Genomic DNA, 16,731 nt, shown 5'->3' on the forward strand with positions numbered 1-16,731 from the left:
AGTGAACACTTTGAACCCCCAGGTGCTTCACAAATTGATCCGTAATAAAAAAGTACTTTTTTTTTCACAACAATTTTCTTTTAGCCTCAGTTTTTTTCATTTTCACGTGGGCCACAGGGTAAAATGGAACCTAAAATTTGTTGGGCAATTTCTCCCGAGTACATCGATACCTCATATGTGGTAATAAACCACTGTTTGGGCACACGACAGGGCTCAGAATGGAAGGAGCACCATTTGACTTTTAGAATGGAAAATATGCTGGAATATTTAGCGGTTGCCATGTCACGTTTGGAGAGTCCCTGCGTGCCTAAACATTGGAGCTCCTCCACAAGTGACCCCATTTTGGAAACTAGACCCCCGAAGGAACTTATCTAGATGTGTGGTGAGCACTTTGAACCCCCAAGTGCTTCACAGAAGATTATAACACAAAGCAGAGAAAATAAATCTTTTTTTTTCCTCAAAAATTATATTTTAGCAAGCTAATTTTTATTTTCCCATGGGAAGCAGGATAAATTGGACCACAAAAGTTGTTGTCCAGTTTGTCCGGAGTATGCTGGTATCCCATATGTGGGGGGGAACCACTGTTTGGGCGCACGGCAGGGCTCAGAAGGGAAGGAGCGCCATTTGACTTTTTGAGCGGAAAATTAGCTCCAATCGTTAGACACCATGTCGTGTTTGGAGAGCCCCTGTGTGCCTAAGCTTTGGAGCTTCCCCACAAATGACCCCATTTTGGAAACTAGACCCCCTAAGGAACTTATCTAGATGCATAATGAGCACTTTGAACCTCCAGGTGCTTCACAGAAGTTTACAACGCAGAGTCGTGAAAATAAAAAATATTTTTTTTTTCCTCAAAAAATGATTTTTTTAGCCCACTAATTTTTATTTTCACAATGGTAACAGGAGAAATTGGACCCCAAAAGTTGTTGTCCAGTTTGTTCTGAGTACATTGGTACCCCATATGTGGGGGGGAACCACTGTTTGGGCACACGTCGGGGCTTGGAAGGGAAGTAATGACGTTTTGAAATGCCGACTTGATGGAATGGTCTGCGGGCGTCATGCTGCGTTTGCAAAGCCCCTGATGCGCCTAAACAGAGGAAACCCCCCACAAGTGACCCCATTTTGGAAACTAGACCATCCAAGGAACTAATCTAGATGTATGGTGAGCACTTTGAACCCCCAAGTTCTTCACAGCAGTTTATAACGCAGAGCCGTGAAAATAAAAAATATTTTTTTTCCTCAAAAAATGATTATTTAGCCCACAATATTTTATTTTAACAAGGGTAACAGGATAAATTCGACCCCAAAAGTTGTCCAGTTTGTCTCGAGTACGATGGTACCCCATATGTGGGGGTAAACCACTGTTCGGGCACACGTCGGGGCTCGGAAGGGAGGTAGTGACATTTTGAAATGCCGACTTGATGGAATGGTCTGTGGGTGCCATGTTACGTTTGCAGAGCCCCTGATGTGCCTAAACAGTGGAAACCCTCCACAAGTAACCCCATTTTGGAAACTAGACCGCCCAAGGAACTTATGTAGATGTGTGGTGAGCACTTTGAACCCTCAAGTGCTTCACAAAATTTTATAATGCCCAGGCGTGAAAATAAAAAATAATTTTTTTTCCACAAAAATATTTTTTTTAGCCCCTATTTTTTATTTTCCCAAGGGTAACAGGAGAATTTAGACCCCCAAAGTTGTGTAATTTTTCCTGAGTACACTGATACCCCATATATGGGGTTTGGGCACACGTCGGGGCTCGGAATGGAGGGAGCACTTTTTGAACGCAAAATTGGCTGGAATAAATGGTGGCTCCATGTCGTGTTTGGAGACCCCTTGATGTGCCTAAACAGTGGAATCCCCTCAATTCTAGCTCCAATCCTAACCCCAGCACACCCCTAACCCTAATCCCAACCCTAATCATAACCCTAACCACAACCCTAACCCCAATACACCTCTAACCCTAACCACAAGCCTTTCCCTAATCCCAACCCCAACCCATCCCTAAACCTATTCCTAACCCTAATTCCAACCCTAACCCTAATCCCAAACCTAATTCAACCCTAACCCTAATTCCAACCCTAACCCTAATTCCAACCCTAGCCCTAACCCTAGCCCTAATTGAAAAATAAAAATATTTTCTTTATTTTTATTACATGTGCTGGGGTGATGGGGGGGCGGTGATTTACTTTTTTTTATTTTGATCACTGTGAGAGTTTATCACAGTGATCAAAATAAAAAAAATTGAATCTGCAGCCGGGAAATGTCGGTGGGCGCACTGCGCATGCGCCCGACATTTTCCAAGATGGCAACGCCCATGCAGGAGGGATGGCGGGACAACGGGAGGCAGAGCGGGACATAGGAGGTACTGTGGAGGGTGAGGGGGGATCGGACAGCGGGGGGAACAGGAGGGAAGGGGAGGGGGAGCAGATTGTGATGGCAGCGGCCCATCGTGATGGCAGCCGGCGTAGGGGGGGGTTAAATTAGTGTCTCCAGCCATGTCCGATGCTAGTGCAGCATCGGCCATGGCTGGATTGTAATATTTCATCAGTTTTCATTGATGAAATATTACTTTCGCTCTGATTTGCTGTTTAACTTTTAACAGCCAATCAGAGCGATCTAAACCACGTGGGGGCGAAGCCACCCCCACTGGACTTAACTCAGTGTTGTCCTGTATCTGTGGGTCGGGTGACATTTCAGTGACCCCGGTCACCCGACCCGCATGAACGCTATTTATAGCATGACGCCTACGTAGGCGGCATGGGTCGTGAAGGGGTTAAATGCCTTATATACCACTTTTTGGCCTCTTTTTTTAACATCCCAATATAAAAATTCAATGGAAGACTTTAATGCCAGTCTGTAACGTTCCTAAGTGTCACTATTTTCTCTCTTCGTTTCACATTATTATTATTATTATTATTTATTGTTATAGCGCCATTTATTCCATGGCGCTTTACATGTGAGGAGGGGTATACATAAAAACAAGTACAATAATCTTAAACAATACAAGTCATAACTGGTACAGGAGGAGAGAGGACCCTGCCCGCGAGGGCTCACAATCTTCAAGGGATGGGTGGTAATACAGTAGGCGAGGGTAGAGCTGGTCGTGCAGCGGTTTGGTCGATCGGTGGTTACTGCAGGTTATAGGCTTGTCGGAAGAGGTGGGTCTTCAGGCTCTTTTTGAAGGTTTCGATGGTAGGTGAGAGTCTGATATGATGTGGTAGAGAGTTCCAGAGTAGGGGTGATGCGCGAGAGAAATCTTGTATGCGATTGTGGGAAGAGGAGATAAGAGGGGAGTAGAGAAGGAGATCTTGTGAGGATCGGAGGTTGCGTGCAGGAAAGTACCGGGAGACGAGGTCACAGATGTATGGAGGAGACAAGTTGTGGATGGCTTTGTATGTCATGGTTAGGGTTTTGTAATGGAGTCTCTGGGCAATTGGGAGCCAGTGAAGGGATTGACAGAGGGGAGAAGCTGGGGAATAGCGGGGGGACAGGTAGATTAGTCGGGCAGCAGAGTTTAGAATAGATTGGAGGGGTGCGAGAGTGTTTGAGGGGAGGCCACAGAGCATGAGGTTGCAGTAGTCAAGGCGAGAGATGATGAGGGCATGGACTAGGGTTTTTGCAGATTCTTGGGTGAGGAATGAACGGATGCGTGAAATATTTTTGAGTTGAAGTCGGCATGAAGTGGAAAGGGTTTGGATATGTGGTTTGAAGGAGAGATCAGCATCAAGGATTACTCCGAGGCAGCGAGCTTGTGGGACTGGGGAGAGTGGGCAGTCATTTACTGTAATTGATAGGTTCGTAGGGGGGGTCGCGTGAGATGGGGGAAAGATGATGAATTCTGTTTTGTCCATGTTGAGTTTCAGATATCTAGTGGAGAAGAAGGATGAAATAGTGGACAGACATTGAGGGATTCTGGTTAGTAGGGAGGTGATATCTGGTCCAGAGATGTAGATCTGTGTGTCATCAGCATAAAGATGATACTGAAAGCCATGAGATTCTATGAGCTGTCCCAGGCCAAAGGTGTAAATAGAGAACAGCAGGGGCCCAAGGACTGAACCTTGTGGGACTCCGACAGATAGGGGGCGAGGTGAGGAGGTGGTGTGTGAGTGGGAGACGCTGAATGTCCGGTCTGTTAGGTATGATGAGATCCAGGAGAGGGCCAAGTCTGTGATGCCGAGGGATGAGAGGGTCTGTAATAATAGGGAATGGTCCACTGTGTCAAAGGCAGCCGACAGGTCCAGGAGGAGGAGGAGGACAGAGTAGTGTCGCTTGCTCTTGGCAGTTAAGAGGTCATTGGTGACCTTAGTAAGGGCTGTTTCAGTGGAGTGGTGTGACCGGAAGCCAGATTGTAAGCGGTCGAAGAGGGAGCAAGAAGAGAGATGGGAGGACAGTTCAAGGTAGACGTGTTGTTCCAGTAGCTTGGAGGCGTATGGGAGAAGTGATATAGGGCGATAGCTAGATACAGAGGATGGGTCAAGAGAGGGCTTTTTGAGGATAGGTGTGATGGAGGCATGTTTAAAGCTTGAGGGGAAAACACCAGTTGTTAGTGATAGGTTGAAGAGATGGGTTAGGGTTGGGATGAAGACTGTGGTGAGGTTTGGGATGAAGTGGGATGGGATCGGGTCGAGTGCACAGGTGGTGAGATGTGATCTTGAGAGTAGAGTGGAGAGTCGATCTTCTGTAATGGTGGAGAAGTTGGTTTTGAAGGTGGAGGGCTGGGAAGTCGGGAGGAAGGGCTCTGGGGGTTGTTGACCAAAACTGTCCCTGATGTTATCAATTTTCTGCTTGAAAAATGAGGCAAAGTCTTCAGCTGAGATGAGTGGGGAGGGAGGAGGTGCTGGGGGGCGGAGGAGAGAATTGAAGGTGTTGAATAACTGTTTAGGGTTGCGAGACAGGGAGGATATGAGAGATGAGAAGTAGGTTTGTTTAGCTGTGGCGAGTGTGGTCTTGAAAGTAGTGAGGGACTGTTTGAATGCGATGAAGTGCTCGTTGGAGTGGGATCTTTTCCATCTGCGCTCAGCAGCCCTGGAAGCTCGCCTCAGCTCTTTGGTCAGGCTGGTGTGCCAGGGCTGTCTGTTGATTTTGCGACTTTTGGTATGTGTAAGTGGGGCAGCGGATTCCAAAGCTACAGCTATTGTGGTGTTATATAGAGCGGCAGCGTCATCCGCATTGTGTAAGGAACTTATATCTGTAAGAGGGAGGAGGGATTCAGAGAATGAGTGTAGGTCAAGGTGTTTAAGATTCCTGCGAGGGTGTGAAAGTTTGTGGGGTGAGGATTGTAGACATGGAGTGAAGAGGGAAGAGAATGTGAGCAGGTTGTGGTCAGAGAGAGGAAGAGGTGAGTTAGAGAGGTTAGATAGGGAGCAGAGGCGGGTGAAGATGAGGTCCAGTGTGTGGCCATCTTTGTGGGTGGCTGTAGAAGACCATTGAGTGAGGCCGAAGGAGGAAGTGAGAGATAGAAGTTTAGTGGCAGCTGAGAGGGAAGTGTCAATGGGGATGTTGAAGTCGCCCATGATGATGGTAGGGATGTCAGCGGAAAGGAAATGAAGTAACCAGGTGGTGAAGTGGTCAAAGAAGGTGGTGGCTGGCCCTGGGGGGCGGTAGATGACAGCCAGTTGGAGGTTGGAGGGGGAGTAGATGCGCACAGAGTGCACCTCAAAGGAAGGGAGGGTAACAGAGGGTGGCAGTGGGATTGGGGTGAAGGAGCAGGTATCTGACAGGAGAAAACCAACTCCTCCACCATGTTTGCTGCTGGGGCGGGGGGTGTGAGAAAGGTGGAAGCCACCATACGAAAGTGCAGCAGGAGAGGCTGTGTCAGAAGGGGTGAGCCAGGTTTCGGTGATGGCGAGGAAGGAGAGTTTGGTAGTAACAAAAAGATCATGGATGTAGGAAAGCTTGTTGCAGACAGAGCGAGCGTTCCACAGAGCTCCTGTTAGTGGGACTGGGGAAGCGGGGGCTGGGTGAATGGGTATAAGGTTGGAGAGGTTACGGAAGGTTGTGATAGAGCGTGGATGGGAGGTAGAAATGACTGTGGGAATGTGGTGAGGAGGACCAGGATTTGGAGAGATATCACCAGCAGTGAGAAGGAGCAGAGAAAGTGTTAGCAGGTGGGAGCAGGAGAGGGCATGAGGGGGCTGTCTGTGTTTGGAGACAGAGGATTGTATGTTAAGGAACAGTTTTGAGGCGGAGGTGAGGTGGATGGGGAGGATTGAAGAAGAGATGAACAGTTCCTTACTAGGAGTAGGGATTAGGGGAATTAGCAGAAAGTGAAGGATTATTGGGGTGAAAGTGAAAACAAACAGAAACATTGTTTACAGTGACTGTGTCCAGTTACCTTCAGTTCCAATTCTGGTTTTAATTCTTAAATTAATCTTCACACTTCTAGCACACACTTATAGCAATCACAATGCAGACTGAAGTCTATGCAGACTTGTGCTCTGCAATATATGTACAACTAAGTGCAGTCAGGTGTGAAGCAGAGAGGAGTGGTCTCTGCTCATCTTGGCCAGACAATTAAGAGTGGACCATATGTATATGATCAAGCCTGAGTAAACAAGGTCATAAATAACACTGGGGTAAGCTGGGGTTAGCTGAAAGGCATACCATGTGAATGCTAGGTGCAGAGGCAAGTCTATGTGCAAAGCTGGGTGATGCACTGTGTGTCCTTCATAGACAGACAGCAGGAAAGCAGGAGAGCTGGGTGGATGGACATACCATGTGAATGCTAGGTGCAGAGGCAAGTCTATGTGCAAAGCTGGGTGATGCACTGTGTGTCCTTCATAGACAGACAGCAGGAGAGCAGGAGAGCTGGGTGGATGGACATACCATGTGAATGCTAGGTGCAGAGGCAAGTCTATGTGCAAAGCTGGGTGATGCACTGTGTGTCCTTCATAGACAGACAGCAGGAGAGCTGGGTGGATGGACATACCATGTGAATGCTAGGTGCAGAGGCAAGTCTATGTGCAAAGCTGGGTGATGCACTGTGTGTCCTTCATAGACAGACAGCAGGAGAGCTGGGTGGATGGACATACCTGTCGGAAGAATAGAGATGCTTGTTAGAGTGCGATGGTGGCAGGTAGCAGGGCACAGTCACATATGCTTTTCCAAGCTCTTTTGAAACCACTTAGGAATTTAATGTGTATCCACTAGATCCTCTCATTAACACTATTAACTTCAAATAGAAAAAAATGTTTGCACCATATAAATGTTTACACATTTTTATCTTTTCATTATTGCACACCGATGCAAATTCAATCAATGGAAGACATAATGGTAAATTTTCACCAAGTGATAAAGTTCTCTCTTTCACAGTATTATTCCATCAGGTCCACATGGGGATGCTTTTTTACTGTAAAAATGTATATGTAAATAAATATATATATATTTTGTGCAAGAAAATAAAAGTGCTTGCCAGTGACAGTCGCAATTTTAGTGTTTTGTATAAAAAAAATTCCATTTTATACAATGTTTTGACTATGACACGCGCGCGTATTGAACACATCACTAATTTTCTATTTCTAAGTAAATCTACATGAAATTCTTATCACAGGTTAGTAACAACCCATCCAATGCACACATGCTAAGAAATCAAACCAGAGATGTCTATAAATTATGTGTAATAATGAGAAATGACACAGCAAAAAAAGTATTGAATACATAAAGAGAGAGGTGCCAGAAGTAATGAAAAGTCATGACACCAGCTGAAATCAGTAATTAGAAATCAATCCTGCCACTTAGTGAAAATAATATCAGCTGGTTCAAGTGATGACCTATAAAAAAGTGTCTAATTACCAAGGTTGCACACAAGAAACATCTGACGATGGGTTAAATCTCAATACTTTTGCAACCTTATTGTTGCAAAACATACTGATGGCATCAGCCCTCAGCAGCCCCAGAAATGGCTCATCCATTACATGCGCCAATTACCAAACTTTTTCATCTGCTGAAGTATGCTCCCTGGAGTCCCCTGGCGTTATTCTGTCTGCAAGCTTTAGCTGTCCTCCGAGTGGCCAATTAGCTGGCTGAGCTTGCGCAGTACCTGTCATCTTAAGAGGTCCCCCCAACTCCCCACCTCCAGTGTGCATAACGTATTCTCCCTGTGCTCACCTCACACATGTCTGACAGTGCAGGTAGCAGAGTTTCCTGAAAGAACAGAGGTATGTCAGTGATTCTCCACCCCCCCCCACACACACACACACACACGCGTTCATACTTCCTGTCTTACTATACTTTGGTCCTATTTGTGCAATGTCCATCCATACCTAGGACCATTTATTATGTTAATTTTACTATATTGATTTGCAGTTATGGGTGTAGGGGTTATTGGTTTATTATAATCAGCCTTGGTTTTCTGTATACATTTGTTGCATTTTTAAAATGTTTTTATTATTTATTTTCGCTTTCTCTTCTGATATGTGTCTTGTTAATAAACCATACAAAACCTTTTTGCAACTGTCTTTATCTATTCATATTTCTCTGCTGTTGAACTGATTCTTTAAAATGTTGCATGTTACTTGTCATCTGCGCCTGAATTAAATTAGACAGATTTTTTTTTACTCCATTATGGTATTGAAGTACAGTTGCACAAAAAATTGCTGACATTTTGAAAACTCACAATTGAACATTTGGATATGGAAAACCAGATTGTGAAACCAAAAAACCTGACAAAAGTAGCTTTAACATAAAAGGCACAAATTAAATAATGAATATTGCACAAACCAATAAGTCACTGTTAGCTTCTTTTTCTGGCGTAAAAATAGTTCTAAGAATATTATGAATCGAGACCTTTTTTTTTCTGAAAATTAAATTTCACCCTAGAAAAATCTATAAAAAATGTAATTTATTTTTCCCTCATAATTTTAGGCCAAGTTGCCTTTAAGAGCTTATTTTTCACACAAGAATGCTCCATTAGTGTTGGCTTTACTAAGAAAAGTTGAAGGTAAGTGCTCTCTAACAACATTTTTGGGTTCAGCTATTTTGTGATGCAGATAAGACTTTTTCTGCATCCTTTTCATCTATTCCCATTTTATGAAATATACTATGTTTGTAAGTTTTATAGTGCACAATTAGGAGTCTACTTTTTGCTTCCTTGCCAATGAAACAATTTCTCATCTCGTCTATCATGTGCTGTATTGTCATGTTAACAAGCTATGCATGTAGTGATCTGATTCTCAAGGATATCAGATGCTTGGGCATCAGTCTGCAGCTGAATGTGCTCACATCTCATTTCAGCATGTTATAGGATCTGAGGTCAGGCAAGAACATAAATCTTTCTGTCCTGCAGCATTCCTTGTGCTGTATTTTATTGGAACGCTTTCTCTGGGAATTTCCCTATTTCATCCTTTTATTTCCTCTGGTTCATAGATGGGTAAACATAGATTGCATAAGAAAGGTTATTTACTTGACGAGGACCTTTTGTCTGTTTGAGCATGTCAAATTGGCCACAACATGGAATAGTGACTGCAGAGCTTATTTTTTTTTTATTTCTCCTCCCCATTGCAGAGACATTAGCTTGTAAAAGAGGAAGCCAAGTCCAGCTCACTCAGCATCCACAGGTGCATGGGACACAGGGTAATGGATCCAGGATACAAGGAGAAAATTGAGCACCGGTGGACATAAAATCTTAATAGGCTTTATTATATATCCATAAATGTACTTGGGAGAAAGACAAAAAGTTACATAATTCAACACATTCTGGATCTCAAATGAACCTTTGTCATAGCTAGGGATCTTTTCCTATCCAAAACACATCATTGATGAACCTTTGTCTTTGTCATAAGTATGTTAATGGTAATATTGGCCTGTTAAGATTTTACAACAGTTTGTACTCAGTTTTTTACTTGTATATTAGTTGTAAAGTTTAGGTTATAATTTGTTATCGTTAAACTGGGTGTCACCAGAGAATTGTGTGTTGTAACTTGATTGGTGGGTGGTAGTATATATCTCCCATTATGTTCACCCCAAAGCAGCTTGAAAAATAACATATTGTTCCATACGCGTTGCTGTGTCTTTCCGCTATGATGGGGCATGTCCGTTTATCCTTGTTCTTATGCCTTGAATAAATTTTTGTATATTTGGAAGCTGGAAACTTTTTTATTATTGATTTTCTCCACGTGTGGCTTCACGAAATATCCGAGCGTCCACACACCACTACTAGCCAAGAAAGCAGGTGAGCTGGTTACTTTTATTTTTTGCACAACATGTCTGTTGTACCCTGCACAGGTCATTGACCGCTCCTGCCAGAGATTCAGCTACTTCCGGTCAACAGAGCAGCAGTTTCTCAGCCAGTTAACAGGGCGGAACTACTGGTGTCATGCTGATTGGCAGCCAGCTTCCACTGTCTAATTGGGCGAAGCCGGCTGTCAATCAGCATGATGCAAGTAGTCTTGGCCTGTCAACAGGAAGAAAAACTGCAGCTCTGTTGACAGGGAGTAGCTGAATCTCTGGCAGGAGCGGTCAATAACTGGTGTCGGGTACAATAGGCAGGTACTTGACTCTGTTAGCAACTGCCTGCCTTTTTTTTTTTTTTTTTAAGTCCCAGATATCCCTTTAAGGACCTGGACTTTCTTTTCTTTTTTTGGGGCTTTTTTTTTTTTTCCTCTTTTCAGGAGTCATAAAATTTTTATTTTTTTTATCAGCATATGGAAACTTGTTTTTTGCTGGATGAGTGGTAGCTTTGCATGACACCATTTATCTTACCATATCATGTACTATATTTTTTGCATATATATTATATTCATGTAGTTTTACTGCACGCACATTATTTACACACATCTCTGCATACACAGTACATGCAAACTCAGCTCTGCTGTACACTGTGTGCAGAATTATTAGGCAAGTTGTATTTGAGAGGATTCTTTTTATTATTGAACAACATCTATGTTCTCAATCAACCCAAAATACTCAAATATCAAAGCTTAATATTTTTGGAAGTTGGAGTGGGTTTTTTTAGATTTGGCTATCTTAGGAGGATATTTGTTTTTTCAGGTAACTATTACTGTGCAGAATTATTAGGCAACTTAAGAAAAACCAAATATATACCCATCTCGCTTGTTTATTTTCACCAGGTAAACCAATATAACAACACAAAATTTAGAAATAAACATTTCTGACATTCAAAAACAAAAAAAAAAAAATCAGTGACCAATATAGCCACCTTTCTTTACGATGACACTCAAAAGCCTTCCATCCATAGATTCTGTCAGTTGCTTGATCTGTTTACGATCATCATTGCGTGCAGCAGCCACCACAGCATCCCAGACACTTCGGAGAGGTGTACTGTTTTCACTCCATGTAGATCTCACATTTTATGAGGGACCACAGGTTCTCTATGGGGTTCAGATGAGGTGAACAAGGGGGCCATGTCATTTTTTTTTCTTTTAGACCTTTACTGGCCAGCCACGCTGTGGAGTATTTGGATGCATGTGATGGAGCATTGTCCTGCATGAAAATCATGTTTTTCTTGAACGATACCGACTTCTTCCTGTACCACTGCTTGAAGAAGGTGTCTTTCATAAACTGGCAGTAGGTCTGGGAGTTGAGCTTCACTCCATCCTCAACCCAAAAAGGTCCCACATGTTCATCTTTGATGATACCAGCCCATACCAGTACCCTACCTCCACCTTGCTGGTGTCTGAGTCGGAGTGGAGCTCTCTGCCCTTTACTGATCCAGCCTCGGGCCAATCCATCTGGCCAATCAAGAGTCGCTCTCATTTCATCAGTATATAAAACCTTAGAAAAATCAGTCATAAGATATTTCTTGGCCCAGTCTTGACATTTTATGTTATGTTTCTTGTTCAAAGGTGGTCGTTTTCCAGCCTTCCTTATCTTGGCCATGTCCCTGAGTGTGGCACACCTTGTGCTTTTTGATACTCCAGTAACGTTGCAGCTCTGAAATATGGCAAAACTGGTGGCAAATGGCATCTTGGCAGCTTGATGCTTGATTTTCCTCAATTCATGGGCAGTTATTTTGCGCCTTTTTTTATCAACACGCTTCTTGCGACCCTGTTGGCTATTTGCCATGAAACGCTTGATTGTTCGGTGATCACGCTTCAAAAGTTTGGCAACTTCAAGACTGCTGCATCCCTCTGCAAGACATCTCATAATTTTTGACTTTAAGAGTCCGTCAAATTTTTCTTCTGACCCATTTTGCCAAAGGAAAGGAAGTTGCCTAATAATTAAGCACACCTTATATATGGTGTTGATATATGGTGTTGATATCATTAGACCACACCCCTCCTCATTACAGAGATGCGGCGCTGAGAGCATCTGAGAAGCAGGGACTGCAGAGACCGAGCCAGGAGGGGGTGAGTATGATCTGACAGCCGCGCTCCCCCTCCCCCACCGACCCCCGGTACAATGACTCGAGTATAAGCCGAGAGGGGGCATTTCAGCCTTAAAAAATGGGCTGAAAATCTTGGCTTATACTCGACTATATACGGTATTTATTTCCATTTTACCATTTGGTTTAGGGTTGGGGCTAAAGTTAGGGTTGGGGCTAAAGTTAGGGTTGGGGTTAGGGTTAGGGGTGTGTTAGGGTTAGGTTTGTGGTTAGGGTTATGGTTAGGGTTGGGATTAGGGTTAGGGGTGTGTTGTGGTTAGGGTTGGTGTTAGAATTGGGGTGTTTCCACTGTTTAGGCACATCAGGCGCTCTCCAAATGTAACATGGCATCTGATCTCAATTCCAGCCAATTTTGCATTGGAAAGTCAAATGCCGCTCCTTCCCTTCCAAGCTCTGCCATGCGCCCAAACAGTGGTTCACCCCCACATATGGGGTATCGGCATACTCAGGACAAATTGCACAACAAATTTTGGGGTCAAATTTCACCTGTTACCCTTGGGAAAATAAAAAATTGGGGGTGAAAACAGCATTTTTTTTAAAAAAATAAGATTTTTTTATTTTTACAGCTCTACGTTATAAACTTCTGTGAAGCGCTTGGGGGTTCAAAGTGCTCACCACATATCTAGATAAGTTCCTGAGGGGGTCTGTTTTCCAAAATGGTGTCACTTGTGGGGGGTTTCCACTGTTTAGGCACATCAGGGGCGACATGGTGTCCGATCTCAATTCCAACCAATTTTGCTTTGAAAAGGTCAAACTGCACTCCTTCCCTTCTGAGCTCTGCCATGTGCCCAAATAGTGGATTACCTGCATATATGGGATATCAACGTACTCAGGACAAATAGTACAACTTGTGGGGTCCAATTTCTCCTGTTACCCTTGGTAAAATAAAACAAATTGGATCTGAAGTATATTTTTTGTAAAAAAAAAAAAAAAAAAAAAGTTAAATGTTCATTTTTTTTTAAACATTCCAAAAATTTCTGTGAAGCACCTGAAGGGTTAATAAACTTTTTGAATGTGGTTTTGAGTACCTTGAGGGTGCAGTTTTTAGAATGGTGTCACTTTTGGGTATTTTCTATCATATAGACCCCTCAAAGTCACTTCAAATGTGATGTGGTCTCTAAAAAAAAAAAAATTTGTTTTGTAAATTTTGTTGAAAAAATGAGAAATCGCTGGTCAACTTTTAACCCTTATAACTTCCTAACAAAAAAAAATTTGGGTTCTCATGTAAAGTAGACATGTGGGAAATGTTATTTATTAACTATTTTGTGCAATATGACTCTCTGATTTAAGGGCAGAAAAATTGAAAGTTGAAAAATTGCAAAATTTTCGCCAAATTTCCATTTTTTTTTCACAAAAAAGTGCAAGTCATACTGAATAAATTTTACTGCTGTCATAAAGTACAATATGTCACAAGAAAACATTCTCAGAATCAGTGGGATCCGTTGAAGCGTTCCAGACTTATTACCTCATAAAGGGACAGTGGTCAGAATTGTAAAAATTGGCCTGGTCAGAAAGGTGAAAACAGGCTGGGTCATGAAGGGGTTAAACAGGCACCGCTAATAATGATGAGCAAGCGTGCTCAGATATCGTGTTATCTGAGCATGCTCGAGTGTTATCCAAGTATCCCCGCTGTGCTTGAATATTATGTTTCTTAGGCAATCCCCGCATGTGTTGTGGCTGTTGAACAGCTGTAAAACATGCTGCCACGCGGACTCGAACATATTACTTTAGCATGCGCTAGATACTCGGATAACACGATATCTGAGTACGCTTGCTCATCACTAATCAAACAACACAATGAAGATCTCCAAACAAGTCAGGGACAAAGTTATTGACACGTACAAGTCAGGTTTGGGCTATTAAAAAAAAATACCAATTTCTGTTGATTCCTGGAGCACCACCATCAAATCCATTATCGTCAAATGGAGGGCACTTGATACCACAACAAACCTGCCTAGAGACGGCCACCCAGAGAGGGCCACCCACCAAAACCCTCAGTCTGGGAAAGACGGGCATTAATCAGGGAGACAGTACAGAGACAAAAGGTAGCCATGAAGGAGCAGAGATTGGAGTTGTATGGACACAACTAGAATAGGCCGTACATTCCATAGAGGTGGCCTTTATGGAAGTGCGGGCAGAAAAAAAGCCTTTACTTACACACAAATTGTAAGACTTGTTTTGAATTTGGCAAAAGACATATGGGAGAATTCACAAATGTATGGGGGAAGGTGCTGTGGTCAGATGAGACCAAAAGGGTCTGAGTCAAAGGGAAGATGGATAGTGCGAAATACAGAGATATTCTTGAACAAAACTTATTTCAGCCTGTGATTTGAGGCTAAGATGGAGGTTCACCTTCCAAAAAGACAATAGCCCAAAGCATACTGAATGGGGAAGTGTGTAAATGTTTTAAAGTGGCCTAGTTAAAGTCCAGACCTTAGTCCAATTGAATCTGTGGCCAAACTTGAAGATTGCAGTTCACCAGAGGAAACCGACTAACTTGAAGGAGCTGGAGCAGTTTTGCCTTGAGGAATGGGCAAAAATCCCAGTGGCAAAATGTGGAAAGCTCATAGAGACTTATCCAAAGCGACTTGCAGCTGTATTGCTGCAAAAGGAGGCTCTACAAAGTACTGACTTTAGGTACTAAAGTCCCCACAGCCAGCCCCACATATGTATGTCACCACAGCCAGCCCCACGTATATACAGTCGTAGCCGAAAGTGTTTTCACCCTTGAAATTCTTCCAGAAAATGGAGTATTTATTTCAGAAAATGATTACAATTACTTGTTTTGTTATACAAATATTTATTTCCTTTGTGTGTATTGGAACAACACAAGAAAAACAGAACAAAAGGCAAATTGGACATAATTTCACCCAAAATGAGCCGCACATAATTGTTGGCACCCTTAACTTAATATTTGCTTGCACACTCTTTGGAATAATAACTGCAATGCAATCAATCACTTTCTATAACCATCAACGCAAGCTTCTTACATCTCTCAACTGGAATTTTGGACCACTCTTCTTTTGCAAACTTCTCCAGGTCTCTCATTTTTAACGGGTTGCCTTCTCCCAACAACAATTTTAAGATCTCTCCACAGGTGTTCCAATGGAGTTTAGTTCTGAACTCATTACTCGCCACTTCTGAATTGTCCAGCACTTTGTTTCCATCCATTTCTGGGTACTTCTTGAATTAAGTTTGGGGTCACTGTCCTCCTGGAAGACCTATGACCTAGGATGCAAACCCAGCTTTCTGACACTGGGCGCTACCTTGTGACACAAAATACTTTGATAACACTGTTCTATAATTTTAAAACTTGTCAGGTTCAGTTATTTGGTTTCTATGATATCAAAGTTTTCCTTTTCTGCTACATTTAATTAATGCATACAAGTTTCAGTACTTTGAAGTATTACTATTTTTGCAAATATAAAGATGTACTGTAGAATATTTTGTTTTGCTAATTTTCTGATATTTATGTAGAGGAATCTTAGCAACAATTAAAATAACTAAAACACTGTAACTGGTTACAAGAAGAAGAAAGTTTGTTCAGCACACCGGCATAAATGAAAAAAACCCTTAGTCATAGGTGCCTTTGTGCATCGGAAACGCGTCAGGTGTTTTTTGCATTTTAATATGGCATATTAGCCTAATAAAGTTTTTTTCATTTATGCCGGTGTGCTGAACAAACTTTCTTCTTCTTGTGGACATCTGCTGTGCTCACCAGCGTATTCATGCACCCACCTGTGGATCAATGAACTCAGCCCAAAGTGGTTTTCATTTGGATGCGATGCAAGCTCCCAGTCCTCCCTCTACTGTAACTGGTTACTATTCACTGTATTGTGAATTATAATCAGTTACAGAAATTGCACTACAAAATTTTGTCCTCATTCAGTGACAACTGATTTTTGCTTGAATCTTCTACTCCTGCATCCGATCATCTCTTACAATTGTGCACAAGCATTTTCCTTGATATCTTTTCACCATGCTTGTTGCTCACTGCTCCACAGTTTGGCAGAAAAAAGTCTAAATGCTAATGTAAGAAATTCATCTTTAAGGACATGTTACAGCCAAGATCCTTCTATGTTTTGAGGAGATTTTTCCACCAACTCTTCATAGTTACTGCAACTGCTCTCGAGTTTCCACAAAAATTAGTTACCCCTAATGCGAATGCAACCCATGCAGCCTTTTCCTTGCCCTCCATCAAACTCCTCATGTTGAAAAAGCTTACAAATCTAACGACCTATAAAGGCTCATTCCTTTAGCTTTGCTTCACTCAACCTTTGAAATTTATCAATTAGATGCTTTAAGGCTTTTGCATTTTTATGTATTACTTTTACAAAGTTCTTCAATAGACCCAACCTGGTATGCAAAGGGGGTACAAAATCTTATGTGGATCA

At 42.6% G+C, this 16,731-nt stretch overlaps 1 protein-coding gene across 3 annotated transcripts in view; it reads left to right on the top strand.

Moving 5' to 3' along the window:
• The window catches only part of FANCC (FA complementation group C), a 342,843-nt gene that overhangs the window by 285,270 nt on the left and 40,842 nt on the right, over positions 1–16,731 (top strand). For all 3 annotated transcript variants that reach the window (XM_073545963.1, XM_073545964.1, XM_073545961.1), the window contains one exon: positions 8,860–8,935. In XM_073545963.1, coding sequence (XP_073402064.1) covers positions 8,860–8,935 — 76 coding nt within the window. The remainder of the gene's footprint in view (positions 1–8,859; positions 8,936–16,731) is intronic.

Source organism: Dendrobates tinctorius, unplaced genomic scaffold (genome assembly GCF_039654945.1).
Source record: "Dendrobates tinctorius isolate UK_male_01 unplaced genomic scaffold, ASM3965494v1 ptg000144l, whole genome shotgun sequence".
Lineage (NCBI taxonomy): Eukaryota > Metazoa > Chordata > Amphibia > Anura > Dendrobatidae > Dendrobates > Dendrobates tinctorius.